This window comes from Eublepharis macularius, chromosome 17 (genome assembly GCF_028583425.1).
Source record: "Eublepharis macularius isolate TG4126 chromosome 17, MPM_Emac_v1.0, whole genome shotgun sequence".
Taxonomy (NCBI): Eukaryota; Metazoa; Chordata; class Lepidosauria; order Squamata; family Eublepharidae; genus Eublepharis; species Eublepharis macularius.
This window is the reverse complement of record NC_072806.1, coordinates 17,728,228-17,746,070: the sequence shown is the minus strand read 5'-3', so window position 1 is coordinate 17,746,070 and position 17,843 is coordinate 17,728,228. Positions and strand designations below refer to the sequence as shown.

The following is a 17,843-nucleotide window of genomic DNA, read 5'->3' as shown; positions in this document are numbered from 1 at the left end:
GAGGAGGGGAAGGGGGGAAGGAGGAGAGGGGGGATGTAAACAACTCCTTTGATATGGAGATGCAGACAGCTCCTTTTGGTGTGGGGATCAGTTTGCTTGTGTAAAGATTCAAAGGAGTTTGCCATGTTAGTCTGTAGTAGCAAAATCAAAAAGAGTTCAGCAGCACTGCAGCACAAGCCCTCGATAACCACAGTCCTCCCCATATACCTTAATGAGGTCTCCTTACCTTATATTTCCTGAAGACTGTCTGGACGAGTTTGGCAGCTTCGTAGAGTTCTCTCTGCTCGTGGTCGGACAGGGTCAGCTGCGCAAACTCATTTTCAACCTTCTCACTGGTGGAGGCGCTTAGGAATTCCGACCAGTCAGTCGCCGAAGGGAGGCTGGGCTTTTCAAAAGCCATTTCACTGACTGGTGAGCTTGCAGGGCTCAGGCTGGTGTTGGAAGAAGGGGTCTGGGTTCCACTATACAGACTTCTGCAATGAAAACAATGCCAGATAGGGAGGTGTCACCTGGATCAGCCGCCTCACGTTCCGTCACGGAAATGGCCAAAGACAGACACGGTATTCTAAAAGTGATCATGGCAGGTGCTTTTCCCACAGTGAGAGTCTAACGTAGGTTACCAGCAAGCGTAACATTGGATTGGCAAGAATACATTTTCATTTGCAAGTATATGCTACATTTCTGTGTACATATACTACTCTATCAGCTTTCCATAAATAAATCACAAATATTTTAAGAATAGTAAAACTTGTGTTCTGTATGTTGGTGATGGTACAAGCACTAGCCAATAGGTGCCCACCCCCACCTCCAGTTTATACTAAAGCCAGCTGAAAATCGATCGAAGCATATATATTTTTTGCAGAGCTTGCCCCAGGAGAAATAGAAGCCCCATCCACCCTGGTGAATGAACATTACGGACCTTATTTGAGCAGCACTTGGTAAATGGTCAACGTCCGCAAGGTAACTGGCCAGCCAGCTCATTGAGGTGCTAATGGCAGCACTCTCCGTTCTCTCTACCAGTGGCGTCTCCATTGGCACAAAGTTTTCCCGCTTGATCCTCTCTGGTGTGGCTTCAATGATATGCTCTGCCAGTGTCATCATGGTCACCTACAAGGAAGGGAGACAGAAGTTTGGGGATGTCTCTCTCCCCCACTGAAGGAATTCTGCAGCCACTGCAGTCTTCCTGACCAAGACCTGGCTCGCATCAAGGTAAGGCAGAGGTGGCATGAGGCAAAGGTCGTTCGTCTCTAGCAAACAAGAATGACCCAGAAGCTTTTATAGTTGTCACTGAGTATCACCTGATCCACCCTGGCCTACACATGTGAAAAGGCCTCCTTAGATAATCTCGCTGCAGTTCCCCTCCTTCTTTTGGGCAGAGCTGAGTGCACAGGCTGAAATCTTGCTGCTTGTTCAAGATCCACTGCAGGTTTGGCTTTGACACTCGCTTCTGGGCACTTGAGAAGACCAAGCCAAGAAAAAATTCCTAGTTCTGTGTAGCAGAACATCTAACCGGGAGCCATAAGAAACTTGCCCAGTCCATCACAATTTGTGTGCGCCCATGTAAAATATAAGATTTTACAGAATTAAAAAACGAAGAATGCAGCAATCTTTTTCTAAAGATTTAATACTAGGTTGAAATTCTAACAAACGTCACTCATAATTTTAAATTTTTTATCAAGGTAGTACAAGACCTGTAAGGGTTTAAAAAAAATTATAATTGATATGGTTGGGGATGTACTATCTTCTTGGAAATGTGTGAAAGAGGAAACACTTTTGTTTACTAAAGGGCAGCGACTGTTTCGTCTGGCGTTTGGATGCTGATCTTGTCATGGGCTTGACTGCCTATGACTGATCTATTATGGACAACAGGCCTGAATATGACACAGTGACAGTGCTATTCTTTGTGATTTGTGGGTTTTAATGTTTGTAAAATGTTCGTATTCATGCTATTTTGATATTGTAATGTTTATTGTATTTTAGACTATTTTTAAATATTAGTTGTTTTATGTCTTATGTTGTAAACCGCCTTGAGGACTAAACATGGTGAAGAGGTGGTACAGAAATCAATCAAACAAACATTTCCATTAGTGTTCATCAGGGTGTATCCTCTTAGGGCATACTTAGAAATCAATCCTATTGAAATACACAGGACTTACTTCTGAGGAGGGTTATGCTGAAAGTTTCAGTGCTAACAGATCTCAGACCTGGTGTGTATGGGAAAAGTTAAAACAGTTTACACCTATAATTTACTGAACTGTTGTACTGAATCATTCTTTAAACTGGTAGCAAAGTCTTTTGGGGCCTACAAGCAAAGCAACCAGTTTTAAAAGTGGGAGGGGAGTGCTATTCAGCTACCAACAGTTTGGCCCAATTTGGCCTCAAAGTTTTGGTTGCGACACATGCCATTCTCTTCTCGTTACTCCATGCGGCAAATCTTTCCACATGGTAAGTTGTTCATGAATAACATATAAATAAAAAGCTAAGGAAAGTGAAGAAATATTCATTCATGAGTGGCAAAATATCTCACGGGAAGCCATTAACAAAGCAGATGTCCGTGCACTGCCCAGTGCACACTTGCCCACCCCACCCGGTTCCTGCCTCAGGCACTTACTTGCAGATCGTCCATATGGTGCAAGCAGTCCTCGCTTTCCGAACTGTTCCGGAAGGAGAGCAGTTCTGCTTCTGCCATCTCCCGGTCCGCCATCATCAACATGCTCATCTGCTCCCGCTGACGCAACCGCTGGGCCCCCAAGTCCTTCCCTAGAACCAGCCCCTTTGGGCTGCCTGTCATCTGCACCGCAGAGACACCAACATAAGCTTCCTTTGGGTTCCATTTGATCCCTGCCGGCCCACTGGAACTCCGGTACCCAGTCACATCTGGGACAAGCTCCCGGGCATAGTCCCTCACCCCCTGCCTGGGGCCGATTGTCTCAGGGATGGATGGCTTAGCACTGGAGCTTAGCTTCCGGGCACTCGACTGCTCCAGGCTCAGAGCTGTGGAAAGGAGCTTCTCTGGCCGAGCAGAGAAGTATTCAGGGTTCAGTTTGTGTTTTTTGGGTGCTGGGTAATCCTTCTGACTCTCGCTGCTGTAATAACTGGAGGGCTCAGACCGAGGCCGTCTCAACTCTGGAACCAAAGAAAACAGAAGTCAGGACAACGAGCATTCACTCTGTGGTAACTTGCAGGCCTTGCCTTTGGACACAGTATGCAAGAAACAGCAAGCGATGCTACAGAGTGGGATTACCAAATGCATAGTGCATGGACAATGCTTCTTGACACACTGCACTTCCTGTGGGATCTTTGTCAGGGACTATTCATGCATTAAAAAATCCACATGGCAGATATGTAGACTGGCAATGGATATAGTCTAGGGATTCCATGCTGGGAACTTAGTTCCAAGCCACGTGCAGGTCCAAGTGGGGTCAGGATTGTAGAATACAGAGAGAAAGGGCTTAAGTCTTTCCCCCGCTTTGCATTTTCCCAATCTGAAATGTCCCCAGGGACATTTGCCCCACTAGGGACATAACCCTCAGCACACACACACACACACACGTTTCCCTAATGGGGCTAGTAGCAGGTCCCCAGGGCTATTTTGGATTAGGCAAAAGGAGTGGGGGAGAAGGCTGAAAGCCCCATCTTGATCCATTGTGTATATATATATAATTTTAATTGCTCAGTTTTATTGCAGAATCTGCTATGTATTTGTATTTTATGACTGTTGTACCCCGTCCTGAGCCCACTTGTGGGGAGGGTGGGTTAAACACTGAATAAACTAAACGTACTGGGCCCACATTTGCCTGGGAATGAAGTTCCCAGCATGGACCTCCCAGGCTGTGTCTGCCAACATGTGAATCGGCAACATGAGGCTGCCTTACAATGAATCAGACCATCAAGGTCAGTATTATCTACTCAGACCGGCAGGGGCTCTCCAGGGTCTCAGGGTGAGGTCTTTCACATCAACAGCTACTTGTTCCTTTTAACTGGATGACGGACATTGTACCTGGGACCTTCTGCAAGCCAAGCAGAGGCTGCTCTGCTGAGCCACAACCCCTCCGCTCAGGCATGCCTCAGGGAAAAAGTGGGCAATGTGGGGTTGGAAACGAGTTCTGGGGACCCCAGCCGTCAATTATCCAGCCTGTGCTTATCTGCCTTACTGGGATCTGCTGGGATCTACTTCTTGGCATAATGTTCACATTATAAACAAACAAGACCCTTCTTATAGACCAGCAAGATTTTACTCCAGGACCTGACGAAGTGGGCTGTGGTCCACAAAAATTTATACTAGAATAAAATGTTGTTCGTGAGGTATTATAAGATTCCTGATGATTTTTGCTGCAACAGACCATCATATTTCCACTCCCCACATCTAACTCTTAGGTTGAGAATGCAGAGTGCAAAAAATCCAGAAGTCCCTGTGGACTGGGCAGCAAAGAGCTGAACATTTCTTTGCAAGCTTAATGGGAGGGGAAATGCCTCTGGCATTTCTTTTAAAGATACCTGTATTGCAATTGGAAATCACGGTGACTCCCTTGTGGGGCTCTTGAGAAGCAACCATCTCGCTGTGCCACTGCGTGATCCAGGTCTCACTGCTGGGCTCTTCGTTTGAAGGGGAGGGGATCCGGGGATCTTGTCGGAGTTGGGCTTGCTCCTCCCGCTGCAACTGCTCAAGACACTCGGCCAGTTTCACGTGGCCCCGCGACCGGGCAATAGCCAAGGGCAACCTCCCAAGGGAGTCAGGAATAGAGATGGCACGGCGGTCCCACTTGTACAGCACCACGGCTGCATCCATGTGGCCCAACGCGCATGCCCACATCTGGAAGAAAGACGGTTACATAGGCCAGGATCACAATGGTATCTTTCCAGCCCTTTCTCTGAACATTCAATACTTGTGCTGGGCACATTTAAGAAGCATTACAAATCCTGTGAATGCAAATGACAGCAGGAGAGATGTACAAACAGGACTTCGTCATGCCAAGCACTCAATGTAATCCCATGGACAGATGTAGTTATTTAATGTGCAGCCTGCACCCTCCCAAATACTCAGTGGAAGCAAACAACATGTTCAAAACCAGAGCATGTATTAGAACATCAGTCTTGTGCCGTCCAATCTCTGGTCCCCACAAAACCAGCTGAAAAACATACTGCTAAGGCTAAGGCATTGCTGCTACTTACCAGCGGAGTGCAGGAGAAATGGTCCACGTTCAAGGGGTCTACTTCCAGCTCCAGGTCGATGCTGTCAGCATGTTTGGTGCTAGGGAGGTGAGAAGGAGAGGAGTCACTACAGGTTATTTGCTGAAGGCAAGCAGAAATCCATAGGGAGGATGGGAAGCATGGAAAGTGAACCAGTGGAAAGGAAATGCAAGGAACTACAACACAGCAGCTAAGTTCCTGGGGGGGGGGGGGATGTCACAAAGCCACGCTATAAAAAGATTCCAATGGCAGAAAGGGTCTGTCCCTGCGCAGCAGGTCTGGTTGAGTCAATAGAGCGCACTTTGCTTCACTGCTGTTTTTATCAGGAAGCTTGTGTGAAGATCCTATATCCTCTGCTTATGAAGTTTTTCACATGCCCTGCTTTGGAAAACACCAAGAAGCTTTTATCCGACGTAACACCACAGTTTTCATATGCATGTGCTAGATTCCTTGAAGTAGTGCATAGAATCCACAAGGAACGACTACAGAAGGTATTGGATATATAATACGAGGGTTTCCCATGTGCCTAATGTTTTATTTGCTCACCTCAAGCTTGGCTTTTAAAATTTAAATTTTATACTATTTTTATATTTATTCCTGCAAATCTACTTGAGTTGACACCTGGAGGCATGAAATAAAACCCCAAGGCCTATGTTTTGTATGTTTATTCTGAGTCTTGTTTTAAATTTATAACAATTTTACATGCATTTCTGTAAACTTATTTAGCTTGATATGTGCTGGTTATGAACTGTAATAAATACTGATGATGATGATGAAGCCACACAATCTCTGGATGCTTAAGGACATCTAGGTTAAAAATATACTTCATTTGTGGGCATAAAGAAAATTGTGTGTGACAGTCCGACACTGCACTATGCATTGGTATGACACAGGCACTGGCATCATAGAAGAAAGTGAGATCTCCCCTGCCCCCCATACCCCTAGAACTTAGAGTGTCTCTACATGAGACATCTGACATGTGAAGCTGGCAATGGTAGCTGGGAAGGATAGTTTACAAAGACAGAGCAGGCAGCAGGGCAAAGGCTTTGCTATATACTGCAGCTGTGTGAAGGGGCTGTGAAATGCCAGAAGGGAAACTTCAGCCCATTACAACCTCTCCAAATCTAAGCCCAGGTCTGGAAAGCAGCTCCAGCCCATTTCCATTCCTCCCTGTCCTCTGGTTTTGACCCCACACGATTTTAGACTGGAGAGATGAAATTGACAGAGCCTTCCAGGAGGCAAAGATGAAATTAACAAACCCTCTGAAGAGCAACCTCTGCCTGCTCTGTCTTTTAAAACTACGCTTCCCAGCTAACACTGCATCTCCCTACACTTGACGGACACATGCCGAGACATCTCGTGTACAGTCAGAGACTCTTAGAGACACTTTACTGAATCAATCAGCAGATTCAGGATGAACAAAAGAGAAGTATTTCTTTCCAGAATACATAACTTATGGAACTCAGTGTCACAAAATGTGGCATTGGCTGCTAAGCCTAGACGGTTTCCAAGGGGACTAGACAAAATCATGGAGGACAAGTTTCTTGTTGGTTATTAGCTATGATGGCTGAGTGGAACCTCTGGGTTCAGAGGCAATATACTTCAGAATATCAGGGGCTGAACTATTGCTTTCAGGCCCTAATTGTGGCCATCTGGTCTATGGGATGCTTGATTAGATTTAAACCTACTTTGGTCTGGTCTAGCAGATCTGTTATGTTTTTATTGCACAGCTTGGGAAGAAGGCTGAGACTGCAAGCAGACTGCCCCCTTCTCTCCTCCTCCACCATAATGGACTTTGTAGCAGGCCCCGGCACAATCCCAAACGTCAGGGAGGGGGCCACCTCTCTTATTCTGCACCAAAGGCAAGCCTAATCTTTATCATCTCCTCTCTTCCCCACAGAAATTGAACGCATTTTGTATTATTTATAAAATCTTTTAAAAAAACTGCCCCTTTCCTCCCTGAAAGGGGCTTTTGCATAGCTTCAAGGTCTTACCGCCATTTGAGGAGGGTCTGGATGAGGGTAGCGTAGCCTTGGGCGGCAGCTAAGTGCAGAAGGGTCATCCCCCGGAAAGTCTTGGAGTGGATGAGGTGCTTGGATTTGGCCCAACAGGCCCGGCTCATCATTTTCTCACACACCACCACCACACGGCTTTCAAAGCAGTTCCCCAAGTTGGCGGCCCCTGAGACGCACTGTGAGAGAGAGACAAAGCTCAGAAACAGGAGAGGAAGGGAAGGCACGCTGGCAGGGGGGTGGGGGTGGGTGGGTGCGTTTCAAGACCGGCCAGAATCTGGAGAGTGTGATTTTTCTTCTTGTTCTTGCTCCTTGAAGGAAAGGAGACTGAAGAGACACCCCTTTTCACACAAGGCGTCTTTGCTCTGAGTGGGCCACAAGTGAACAAGCAGGCCACAAGTATTAAAGAAGGCAAATTTCTGCCAGGCAGACAGCATATGAGAAAGCACCCGAATGAGCAGCCATTGTCCTCTAGAAGAGCAGCTATGAGGACTTGTCCTCTTGCAACCACTCAGCCTTCCCAAAGGGCAGAGCACCAAAAAAGAGTAAGAAAGGGAGAAAAAACAAATAAAGGAAATAGGGGAGAAGACCTAAGGCCCACTATAGTAGCGCTGTGAACCTCCAGGTGGCGACTGGAGATCTCCTGGAGTTACAACTGATCTCGAAGCCACAGAGATCAGTTCTGATGGAGAAAATGGCTGCCTTGAAATGTGGACTGTATGACATTATACTCCCTTTGAGATCCCTACCCCCCCCCCAAACCCTACCTTCCCCAGGTCCCCCCCCTGCCAAATCTCCAGGAATTTCCCAACCCAGAGCTGGCAACCCTATAAAAAACTGCAAGTTCTCAGTTTTTTGAAAAAAGATTTAAGAAATTTGTCTTTCAGAATGATCTGTGACATTATGCTACAAGCGTGCTTATTTCTGAGTATTTTCTCTTTTTCTGCACGAATAAAACAAATATGTAGCAATAACTATCTTTCTGCAAACCCACAAAAACCGAATCTTCTGTTTTTGTTGCCACAAGGCTTCTGTGTTCAACGTCTATGCCATCTTCTTCCTACTCACTAAATGGCCGAAGAAAGAGCTTGCTTTTCTACCTCCGGGTAACACTGCACTCCTTCCCTCTCCATTACAGAACGTACTTATGGCTTGAGCAATGAGGACTTTATACCTATTTGCTTCACAATAAAACGAAATAGCATTTTGTGCATTCAACACTGATTAAACTTTACTGAAGGCATATTATGTGCTGAAAGCAGTAAAAAATTTAATAGGTATTTATTTCATTTCCCTTCCAATGGCCTAGGGGGGGGGGGAAATGCAGCCTCTGGGAAGGGGCCCAAAATTTTTCTGGAAACTTTATATCTATCCCAAAATTTTAATAAAATTATGAGAAGTGGGAACACAGTTATACATAAAGAACTACCTTCTGTCCTCTAACAGTATATGAATTTGGGACCATGCAATGGAATTGATGAGCTGAATATTCACAGAAGGCAAAAAGAAGCCCTTCACACAGTAAGTATTCACTTGCTGAATTCACTACCGTAACATGTGGCAATGTCTTCTACGGTTAGCTCCACTCAACAGCTGTTTATGTTGCTAAAACATCCCTCTCCAAGTTATGCAGTAAGTGAAATTGAAAAGGGGTTCCACATTGCATTTTAGTGCCGTATTGCCCTTAAAAATTTGGCAATACCCACCCGCTTCAAAGCCCAAATCTTACTTTTACAAGATTTTATCTTTACTTCGAAAGAAGCCCTGTTCTGCACAAGTCCTAATTCTCCTTGCAATTGTTCTTTTAAATTCCCGGTTGCTTGTCCTTAACTTGACCTTAATTAATTACATATTGCCATCCCTGAATGGATTCTGAACAAGTTCCTTTTTCCCCAAGGGAGGCTTAAAGTTGCAGCAACAGCGGCTGTTTGTTTTTAAAAATATCCTAATTGCACAGTTACAAAACCATGTTTGTGAAAAATAATTTTTACACAGCACACCTGGCAGCCAAATGCAATATTTCAAGATTCTTTCCCCTACCTCCCAAGCAAAGAATATGTTTAAGTATTCTGGAATACCACAAACAAATAACAGGGAGAAATAGAAAAACCAGGGGTGGGGGGGTGGGCTGTTGTAAAACAAGACAGGCAAGGAAGTCTTCAAAAGGGCAGGGAGACTTTAATTCTCACCTTTCTCTTAAATGAGCAAACTATCATACGTGTTGTGAATTTTAAAAGAATAATAAAAGCCTCTTGCAACTCCCTAATCCATTCAGTAAGGTGGCCGTTGCATTCACAAGGAGGAGAATGGACTCAAAAGGACAGTGGCCATGTGATGCCTCAACAGCGCCTTGTCAGTCCAAAAGAGACCGTGACACTAATTGCACTTACATTTGTGCAAAATAAATTTCTACAATTCAGGTCTGAATGCAGCTGAAAAAACGAGGCAGAAGACACCGACTATGATATCGTCTGGAGCCACCATAAAAATAGCACTAGCGGATCACGGCAGTGGCAGATTGAACAGCCACATGGAAAGCTTATATGGTTTCTTACAAAAGAGTTGGATGGATTCATTCAGGGGAAACTTTCTCAGCAGCTAGTAGCCATAATAGCTAAACAGAACTTCCACGATCAGAGTTATCTAAGGGCTTCCCGGAGGCATCTGGAAACAGGACGCTGGACTAGACAGCCCTTTGAACTGACCCAGCAAGTCTTTTCTGATGCTAGAAGTAGCATAACAAATGCCTCGTTTCCAATTTGACCTGTGAAATCCACCCGTCTTTGCGTGATCTGCCTGCTGGGCGAGGCTGGCTGTTCTCCCAGCCTCCAAAAGAAGAGGTTCAATACAACGTTCAGTTGGCAGTGCACGCTGGAAACTTGGTAGTGCAAGGGCGCTGCTGCACATTATTGATGCTACACTTATGCACATCATCACGACCTGCTCTTAACCCCACTGTGGTATGGATTTCTAACACTGTCTTTTAGGACTGGTAAGAGCCAAGTCCTTCAGAGACAAGGAGCATTTTTGACTTTACAACTAGAGATGCTAAACAGGTAACAACTTGCTCCCGTTAAGCAGGCATTATTGTACAAGACACCCTCTTTAACAAGGGGACATCTTTCCCAGATTTGTTCTACTGACGTTGCGCACTCAAAAGGGACCCTGTTTTGCCTCTTTTCTCTGGCCCCTGCACCCCAAAGACCTTTACATTTTTCAGAGCTACAGCCTCCCAGGAAGATTGTTTTCTCCTAATACTTTTAGTGGAGGCGTTGTGGGGGGTGGGGGGGAGGAGGAAGAAAGACAGACAATAAATATTGTAAAGCCCTACACAAGGTGCTCTGGAGGTAACTGAACAGCATCAGAATTAACCTAATGGAATCACATTGCACTGTGTGGCCATTTCTCAAAGAGTCAGCAATCAGCTAAGTTGTTTTATTCCGCTCTGCTTTAAAAAATCCTCTTGTTAAAGGGAATGCAGACCCAAGAGTATCAGGGAAGACTGGGGCAGAGCCATGCTTCATAAGCATTAAGCCTCTGATTAAATCCTTCCAGGTTTGTGACATCAGCAGCAGACACTTCAGCAGGCTAGAGCTTAACAGACACTAGGCAAGATGTCCTAGGAGGTCAACAGCCCCCGCAGGGCATCTGGGAATAGAAAGGGGTAGGGGTAAAGCCAGGGCTTGAGCATGTACCTGTGCTTGACTACCTCCATTGCCGCTGCCGTTGCTCCCGCCTACGCCTTGCTTGTGCTGCTGAGTTCCAGTCATCTCGGCCATCCGTCGCTCCATTTGCTCCAGCCGCTCCAGGATAGACATTCTGAACTGGTTATCTGCATTAAAAGAGGGGAAAGGTTGTGTGTGAGAGAGAAGGGTAATCCCATAGGCAGCAACGCAACGAGAAAGCATTCCCAAACTGGGTGAATCAGTCAGTGGGGGAAAGTTTGCTGAATTAAGCCTTCATTTCCAGACGTTTGTTCCTCCTCCGCTGCACCCTCCTAGAGATCTGCCTCCAAGTGGATGTAGTTTGGAAGCAATTTCTTAGTTTTCCTCAGTCACCGAAACGGAAACAAAAGCACTTCCCAATCTGAGAAGTCTGCTGTACAGGAGAAGGAAATTCACACACTCTTTCTTTGGCCACCTGTTGCATACTAGCCCCAGTAGCAGCTCCCAATGGATGAGTCTGGCTGGTGGATGTGACAACAAACAAAGGCTCCACATACAGATGCAGCCTACTGAGTGCTGGGGATAAAAAAGTGAAAAAAACCCACTCCAAAAGTCCCCCCAAAGTCAAGCTTCCTATCAGCTGCCAGTCCAAATAGAAGTCCCTAACACTAGAAAAGGTTAACATGTACCCCCACCCCCATGGCCCCAACATTCCTAGCCTATAAGAAAATCAACACACCAAACTGTAACTCTGAGAGAGAAGACTTGAAGAGATCAGACAACAGATCATCACCCTCAGACTTCCTTCTACTGACACAGAATAAAGCGCACGGTGTCATATTGCACGTGTCCCTCCTCCATTTTATCCTCTCCAGAAGACTGTGAGGTTGGTGAGTCTGAGAGAGTAACTGGCCCAAGGTCAGCCAATGAACGTTACAGTTGTGTGGAGGCCTGAACCCTTGCCTTTCCAGGCCTAGTTCAACACCACAGTCACTACAGCACACTGGTTCTCCCCTACAGTCAAACATGGGGTTCTCCCACCCCCCAAGGCCTTGTTCCTTATTTACAAAAAGGATTTTAAATGAACACTGGGTCAACAGCATCAAAAACAGAACCACCACGAAAGAGAGTTCACAGGCAAGACCAAGTTCCCTTCCTCACGTGGCTCTGGTGGTTAGGGCTGTCTTGGCTGACAGTGTTTAGAAAAGCAGCCACATCCTGGGGCGGGAAAGGGAGGACAGAATATAAGACACCACATTGAGATCCTCTTTACGGCACTGGATGGATTCACATACTACTTTGTATGGTTCAGACACTGCCTGCTGAGCCACTTTGGCATCATCTTTGGAATATTCTACCTTTATGGAGGACCAGTGATGTTCCACCCAGGTTAGCATCCTGCGTGCATCCCTGCCTGTTTACATGCGCCTTGGTAAACATGTTGTCTGTGTGGATTAGCACATGCTTTCCTTGTAGCAGCTCTTGAAAGGTCTGCATTGTGCCCGCAGCTCCAAGCAGTTTATCCTCTGAACAGACTTGACATGGTCCCCAAGCCATCCGTTCCTGCAGATGACCCCTTGCCGCAGCCATACAAGCTAGTGTGTAATCAGGATATGTAGAGAGGCAACCCAGAGACTGCACAATCTATAGTCAGCCATCATCAACACAAGCCCCCCTCTGATATTTTTATATGCTGTACTGCTTGATTCTGAAATGGGAACAGCAGCTTCTGAAGTGAAATCTCACACAGGGAATCACATCCTGAGAGAATAACGATGTGCCCAGAAGCTGAACCAGAGTCCTGTGATCACCAACATGCCCCTTTACAGCCCAGAAGATCACATTTGGGATCTTTGATTATCTTGCCTGAGATAGAAACAACTTGTTGAGCTGGGTATCAATTTCCTTTCTGGATACAGAATCTGCTGGTTCGAGGTGTTCTCATCTCTATCGATGACGAACCCCAAACCCTTGGGGATAACTTATGGTGCTGTCTACATCCTTCCTCCAGTGGACCTAGATCACCAGATATCATTTGAGTACGGAAAAATGTATGATACTGTATTCAAAACCTCCCGATGATTTTCCTTAGCTGTTGCAAGATGATGATAATAGCACAGAAGACATGATGGAACCTTTTGGATTCCACAGCTCAATGGCAACCAGGAATACCGACAACCTCCTAATACCACATTCTGGCCCCTGATTTCCAGGAATAATCGGAACTGCCACAGCATGGCACCTCTCAATCCCACCTTGACTAGGCATAGAGGGGACAGAGCTCAGTGACATCAAAAGCCAATGAGAAGGTTGGCAAGCATTAAAAGAGGTGCTGTCCATACCATTGATTAGATCATTGATTAAGGTAACCAAGGAAGTATCAGTGCTAAAATCAGCCCTGGAAACAGAATCCAGATAACTTGTTTTACCCAAGAGACTTTGAATATGCCATTGCCCCAAATTAGAATATAGAAGATCACCCTATAAAGTTATTAAAACCGAAGGAGGTGGAGCTGAAGAATATTTTTCCAACATGGCTGTATCATAGACTCCGTTGGTGTCATGAGGATCGCCCTCATCTTCAGCAAGGCGTTCTCCACCTTTATTGTCCAATTGCTCCCCCACCCACCCACTCTCAAAAGTCAGGAAGGGCAAGAGTTGAATATGCTGGTTCTGAGCCTCACTTCTAAAAAGTTCTTGTTCATCTCTCCAGCCAACACAATTTAGACAAGCTCTAAAGGCAACCGGAAACCCCACTGCATCCAATGTCCAGTCCATGGAGCAATCAGCTGATGATATGTGAACTAGCCCACATGCTCCATGCTTACAGTAAAACGTGACAAATTCTAACTCAACTTCGTTTTAAAGGTCCATTTATTTTTTAGTGCAGTGCCTGGATTAGGTGTCTAGTGTTTACAGAAGAAGGGCATTGTTGACAAAAGATCTGCATGTATCACATTGGAGGACAAGCGGATGAATGAGCCTAGACCAGATTAATGCTGCCTAGGATTGCACTGCCAGTGCTCAGCTTTTTATTTCAACGGTTACAACTTATGGAGACCACTGCAAGAGATTAAAGGTGGCATCTGGGCAGCTTCTTACTCTGTTCTTGGATGGGGAGGTGGAATGCCTTTGTTTGCCCTCTCTATCCACCTCTGGTCTGCCATATAGCCAAGCAGCGCTTCCTGAGGAATAACAGACAGGGATCGTGACTGCAGATTCTTAGTAGCACAGGCTTGCAGCACATACTCAGCTTCTGCTCTGCTGTTTTCCCAAAGAGCTTTTGTTCCACCGGCAGTAGCAGCAGCAGCTGCTGCAGTGCAGTTGATAGCACTGCCACCGCCTCCCCCCCCCCCATTTCTATGCAGAAGATGTCCACTGCAGAGACTGACAGGCTGGCCCCTTTCTCACCCCACCCCTTCAAACACAGCCACCTCCACCCTGCCGGGAAACGCAGCCTGAACCGGCCAAGAGATACCAGCCTTTTCCACACAGCCCTCCCTCCGAAAAAGACGATAGCGCCCGACTTTCCAATGGCCTTCTCCATGAACAATCATCTGCCTCACACTCAATGCAAGGCTAGTCTGGGCTAAAAGCCGGGGGAGGGGGGGGGAAGGCTGCGGGCTGAACTAGAAGCTACACAGAGATTTGTGTAACTTTCCTGTGATTTATAAAATGAAAAGCATTCTTGGGAGGTGGCCATCAGGAACAGAGGAATTACTTAACTCTGGTGGCTGGACACTTTACCATTCAAAGTCCGCCTCTCCAGTGGTTTTTCCCTCCACATGCCTTTCTCCCCAATGGAGACCCAAGTGGCTTACATCATTCTCTCTTCCATTTTATCCTCACAACAACCCCGTGAGGTAGGTTAGGCTGAGAGTGACTGGCCCAAGCTTACCCAGCAAGTTTCTACAGCACAATGGGGATTTAAACGTGGGTCTCCCAGGTCTAAGTCTGACAGAACCCAGCCGGAGAGAGGAGAGCTCATCAGGCAGGGGAATTTTTATTTTAAAAACAGCCAGCAGGGAAAAGGGTCAAGAGCCTCCATCCCACCACCATTTCTCTAATCAAATCTGCAGCCTCCCCAAGCTGCTTTTCACTTTAAAAGAAGTTCTATACATCTGATAGTGTATAAAAAGTTATATACGTCTCTATGCTACATCTGTAGTGTTGAGACAGTCATTGTAGTTTAAGATCTGGGACAGCCATTGTAGACTAAGATCTGGGAGAACCGGGTTCAAATCCTCACTCTGCCATGGAAGCTTGCTGGGTAACCTTGGGCCAGGAACACAGTCAGCCTAACCTACCTCACAGGGTTGTGAGGATTAAATGGAGGAGAGGAGAATGGTTTAAGCTGCTTTGGATCCCTGTTGGGGAGAAAGGTAGAGTACGAAGGAAGGGGGTGAATGAACGAATGCTCAGCTCATTATGGAGTCATAGTTGGCACCACTATCAAGAGCTTTACATGCTTTATTTCTGCTTCACACCCTCAGTGGACAGAGACAAAAAAGTCAGCTTCCAGCCCCAAGGGACACAGAAAACTACGAGAGAAAGGCAAGATTACATTTAGAGCACAGGGAGGGGGAAGAGGTGCCAAGGGCAAAACGCCAAACACGCGCAAGGCACACCCCGTACTTCCACTTCTGTTGGAGCAGGGATGAGGGGCTTTATGGAAAAGTTGAGCTTCGAGGAGGGCATCAAGCAAACAAGGGCATTCAGGTGGCTCCTTCCTACTGGGAGATACAAGCACCATGGGCGTGGCCTGCAATCTTTGCAGCACAACTGCAAATCTCCAGAGCGGCACCTGAGCGAAGTTGCCAGACACAGATTCTGCAATAACCCAAGTCATCTTTAGATTAGACTCCTTTATCACTCCCTACGTTAGGCTCCCTTTAAAAATGCTCAGAAGGTTCCACTGGCCCAGAAGGTAGTCGGACGGGGACAGCCCAAGACCCACCAGCATCAAAGGAGCCATGCTGGTCACTAGTTAGCCTTCTGAGCTGAATTCAAAGTGCCAGATCTTACCTTTAAAGCCTCCAATGGCCCGATCCCTCACAGGCGTCTCCTCCTAGAGCAGCCCCCTTGAGACTTTCACTGCCCAATGAGGCCTCTTTATCCAAGGTGAGGCTGGTATTCACAAGGCAAAGGAAAGAGAATACTCATCCATGCCTGGATCTCTGGATCTTCAACAGGCTCTCAATGGCCAGCAGAGTCTAAAGGCCCTTCCCAGCCTTCTGAGAGATGAGCACCTTGGGAACACTGCTCTTTCCCAGTGCTGACAGTGGAGTTTTACTTTGGAAAAATCCGTTGTGGCATCTGGCTGCTTTGGGGCACTGCTTGCATAGCAGGATAAAAATGGAATGCTTAGATAAGAAAGGGCACCCTGCAGGGGGTTGCCAAGGCACAAGCCTTCACAGCTCCCCCCTGGCTCGCAACCTCCTAGGAGACGCAGGGTGGAGCAGTCTCAGTCCTCAGCTCCCCAACAAGCCCCTTTAGCTAAAGCACAGAAATATTGTAACGGGTGTCAGGGCGATTTACAGACCCCTGTTCCTGGTTGGCTGGAGGGGAATTCAAGTCTGGTCTTCTTGCAAGGAAAAGGCCACATCCAAGCTCAGATCTTCAAAACTTCCAGATTCTATCAGTTTCATTGATGGGCAGAAACTCTTGCATCAGACCCCTCAGCTCTACAGGTTGTATTTGCTTGTATTTACCCAGTGCCATCCCTGTCCACTGTGCATAGCTTTACAGAGAAATGGAAGCAAGAGTCAGGGTAAGATGGTGATTGTCTGCATATACTATATATGTTGTTCAGTTAAGAACTTTGTCTCAGTCCATAGTAAATAATGCTGCCTTTCATTAGTACCTGCTTGGAGCCAGGTGCATGCAATGTAAGATGGGGGGGGGTTAATGGTGGCCCCTCCCTGTCTCTTTGTAACATGCAGCAGAAGGAATTCAAAACACTCACAGTTTGCAGCATCTTTCTACCCCTTTGAGGGAACATCCAAGGCCATTCAAGCCCATCAAAAAAGGGACTTTGGATAGGGAAATCGCCCCTGTCGCGCTACCTTTCCCTGGCTTTCATGGTGCACAGCAGAGCTGCATCAGTTTCTCCAGCCTGTGGCAATCAGCCATACTGCACAGCTTACCTGTGCCAAAGACTCCCTCGACATGGGAAATGCAAAAAAGAGGAAGCAGAAGTGGTGTGGCAGAGAAGATGGGAACGAGCTTTCCTGTCAGGCTGGGAACCAAGAGCAAGAAGAGATTTATAATTGCCATTGAATGGCCACCTCTGATATCTGCATTTGTGGGCTCCTGCTTGGAAAGATACAGGAGGAGAGAGTAGAACATTTACGGGCCACATCCAGCCTTTTCCATCTGTCCCCACTTCATGTCACAACAGGAACACTGAAGCCCAAATCCTGGCTGGCCCAAATATTGCATAGCAGTTCTGATCGTTTTCTAAGATTTCTCTGAATATTGACCATTTATTTTCACAGCTGTAAGGGCCTCAAGCTTGCTTTCAAAAATAAAATGTGTTAGTACACATGCAGCCTTGGTCATGAATTCCTTTCCCTGAAGCCAAATGCTCCGGACTAAAAATCCCAGAAGCCAGGACTTCTGGTGGAAAACCAGAACTTTTGCACAGATTCCTCCAAACAAAGTGAAAGCGCAAGCTAGCCAACTTTAAGGCAACGAAGCCTTTTTAATTTGTTCAGTGAGCAAATTAAGAGCACGGAACTCAAGCAGATGGCAAAGGATTCCAAGGTGGTCTTCCAGAGAGATCCACAGCTTGCTAAACTCTAGCCTGGAAGCTTACTAGGATATATCCTACCTATAACTCTTCTGACAAACAGAAAATGGCTCTGAAATATTCATAACAACACTCAAATAAGCAACCTCAATAATGCAGGTAGGTGTGTCTCATACGCACTCTAATTTTGAACACAGCACCCCTCCAACCCCTCCTGCAAAGATG

At 46.4% G+C, this 17,843-nt stretch overlaps 1 protein-coding gene across 1 annotated transcript in view; it reads right to left on the bottom strand.

The window, feature by feature from the left end:
* CAMTA1 (calmodulin binding transcription activator 1) overlaps positions 1 to 17,843 on the bottom strand; it is an 807,100-nt gene that overhangs the window by 24,414 nt on the left and 764,843 nt on the right. The window contains exons 11-17 of the mRNA XM_055001694.1: positions 10,898 to 11,034; positions 7,185 to 7,381; positions 5,173 to 5,251; positions 4,498 to 4,813; positions 2,612 to 2,817; positions 920 to 1,107; positions 227 to 473 (exon numbers count right to left, since the gene is read on the bottom strand). Of these exons, the coding sequence (XP_054857669.1) occupies positions 227 to 473; positions 920 to 1,107; positions 2,612 to 2,817; positions 4,498 to 4,813; positions 5,173 to 5,251; positions 7,185 to 7,381; positions 10,898 to 11,034 (1,370 nt within the window). The remainder of the gene's footprint in view (positions 1 to 226; positions 474 to 919; positions 1,108 to 2,611; positions 2,818 to 4,497; positions 4,814 to 5,172; positions 5,252 to 7,184; positions 7,382 to 10,897; positions 11,035 to 17,843) is intronic.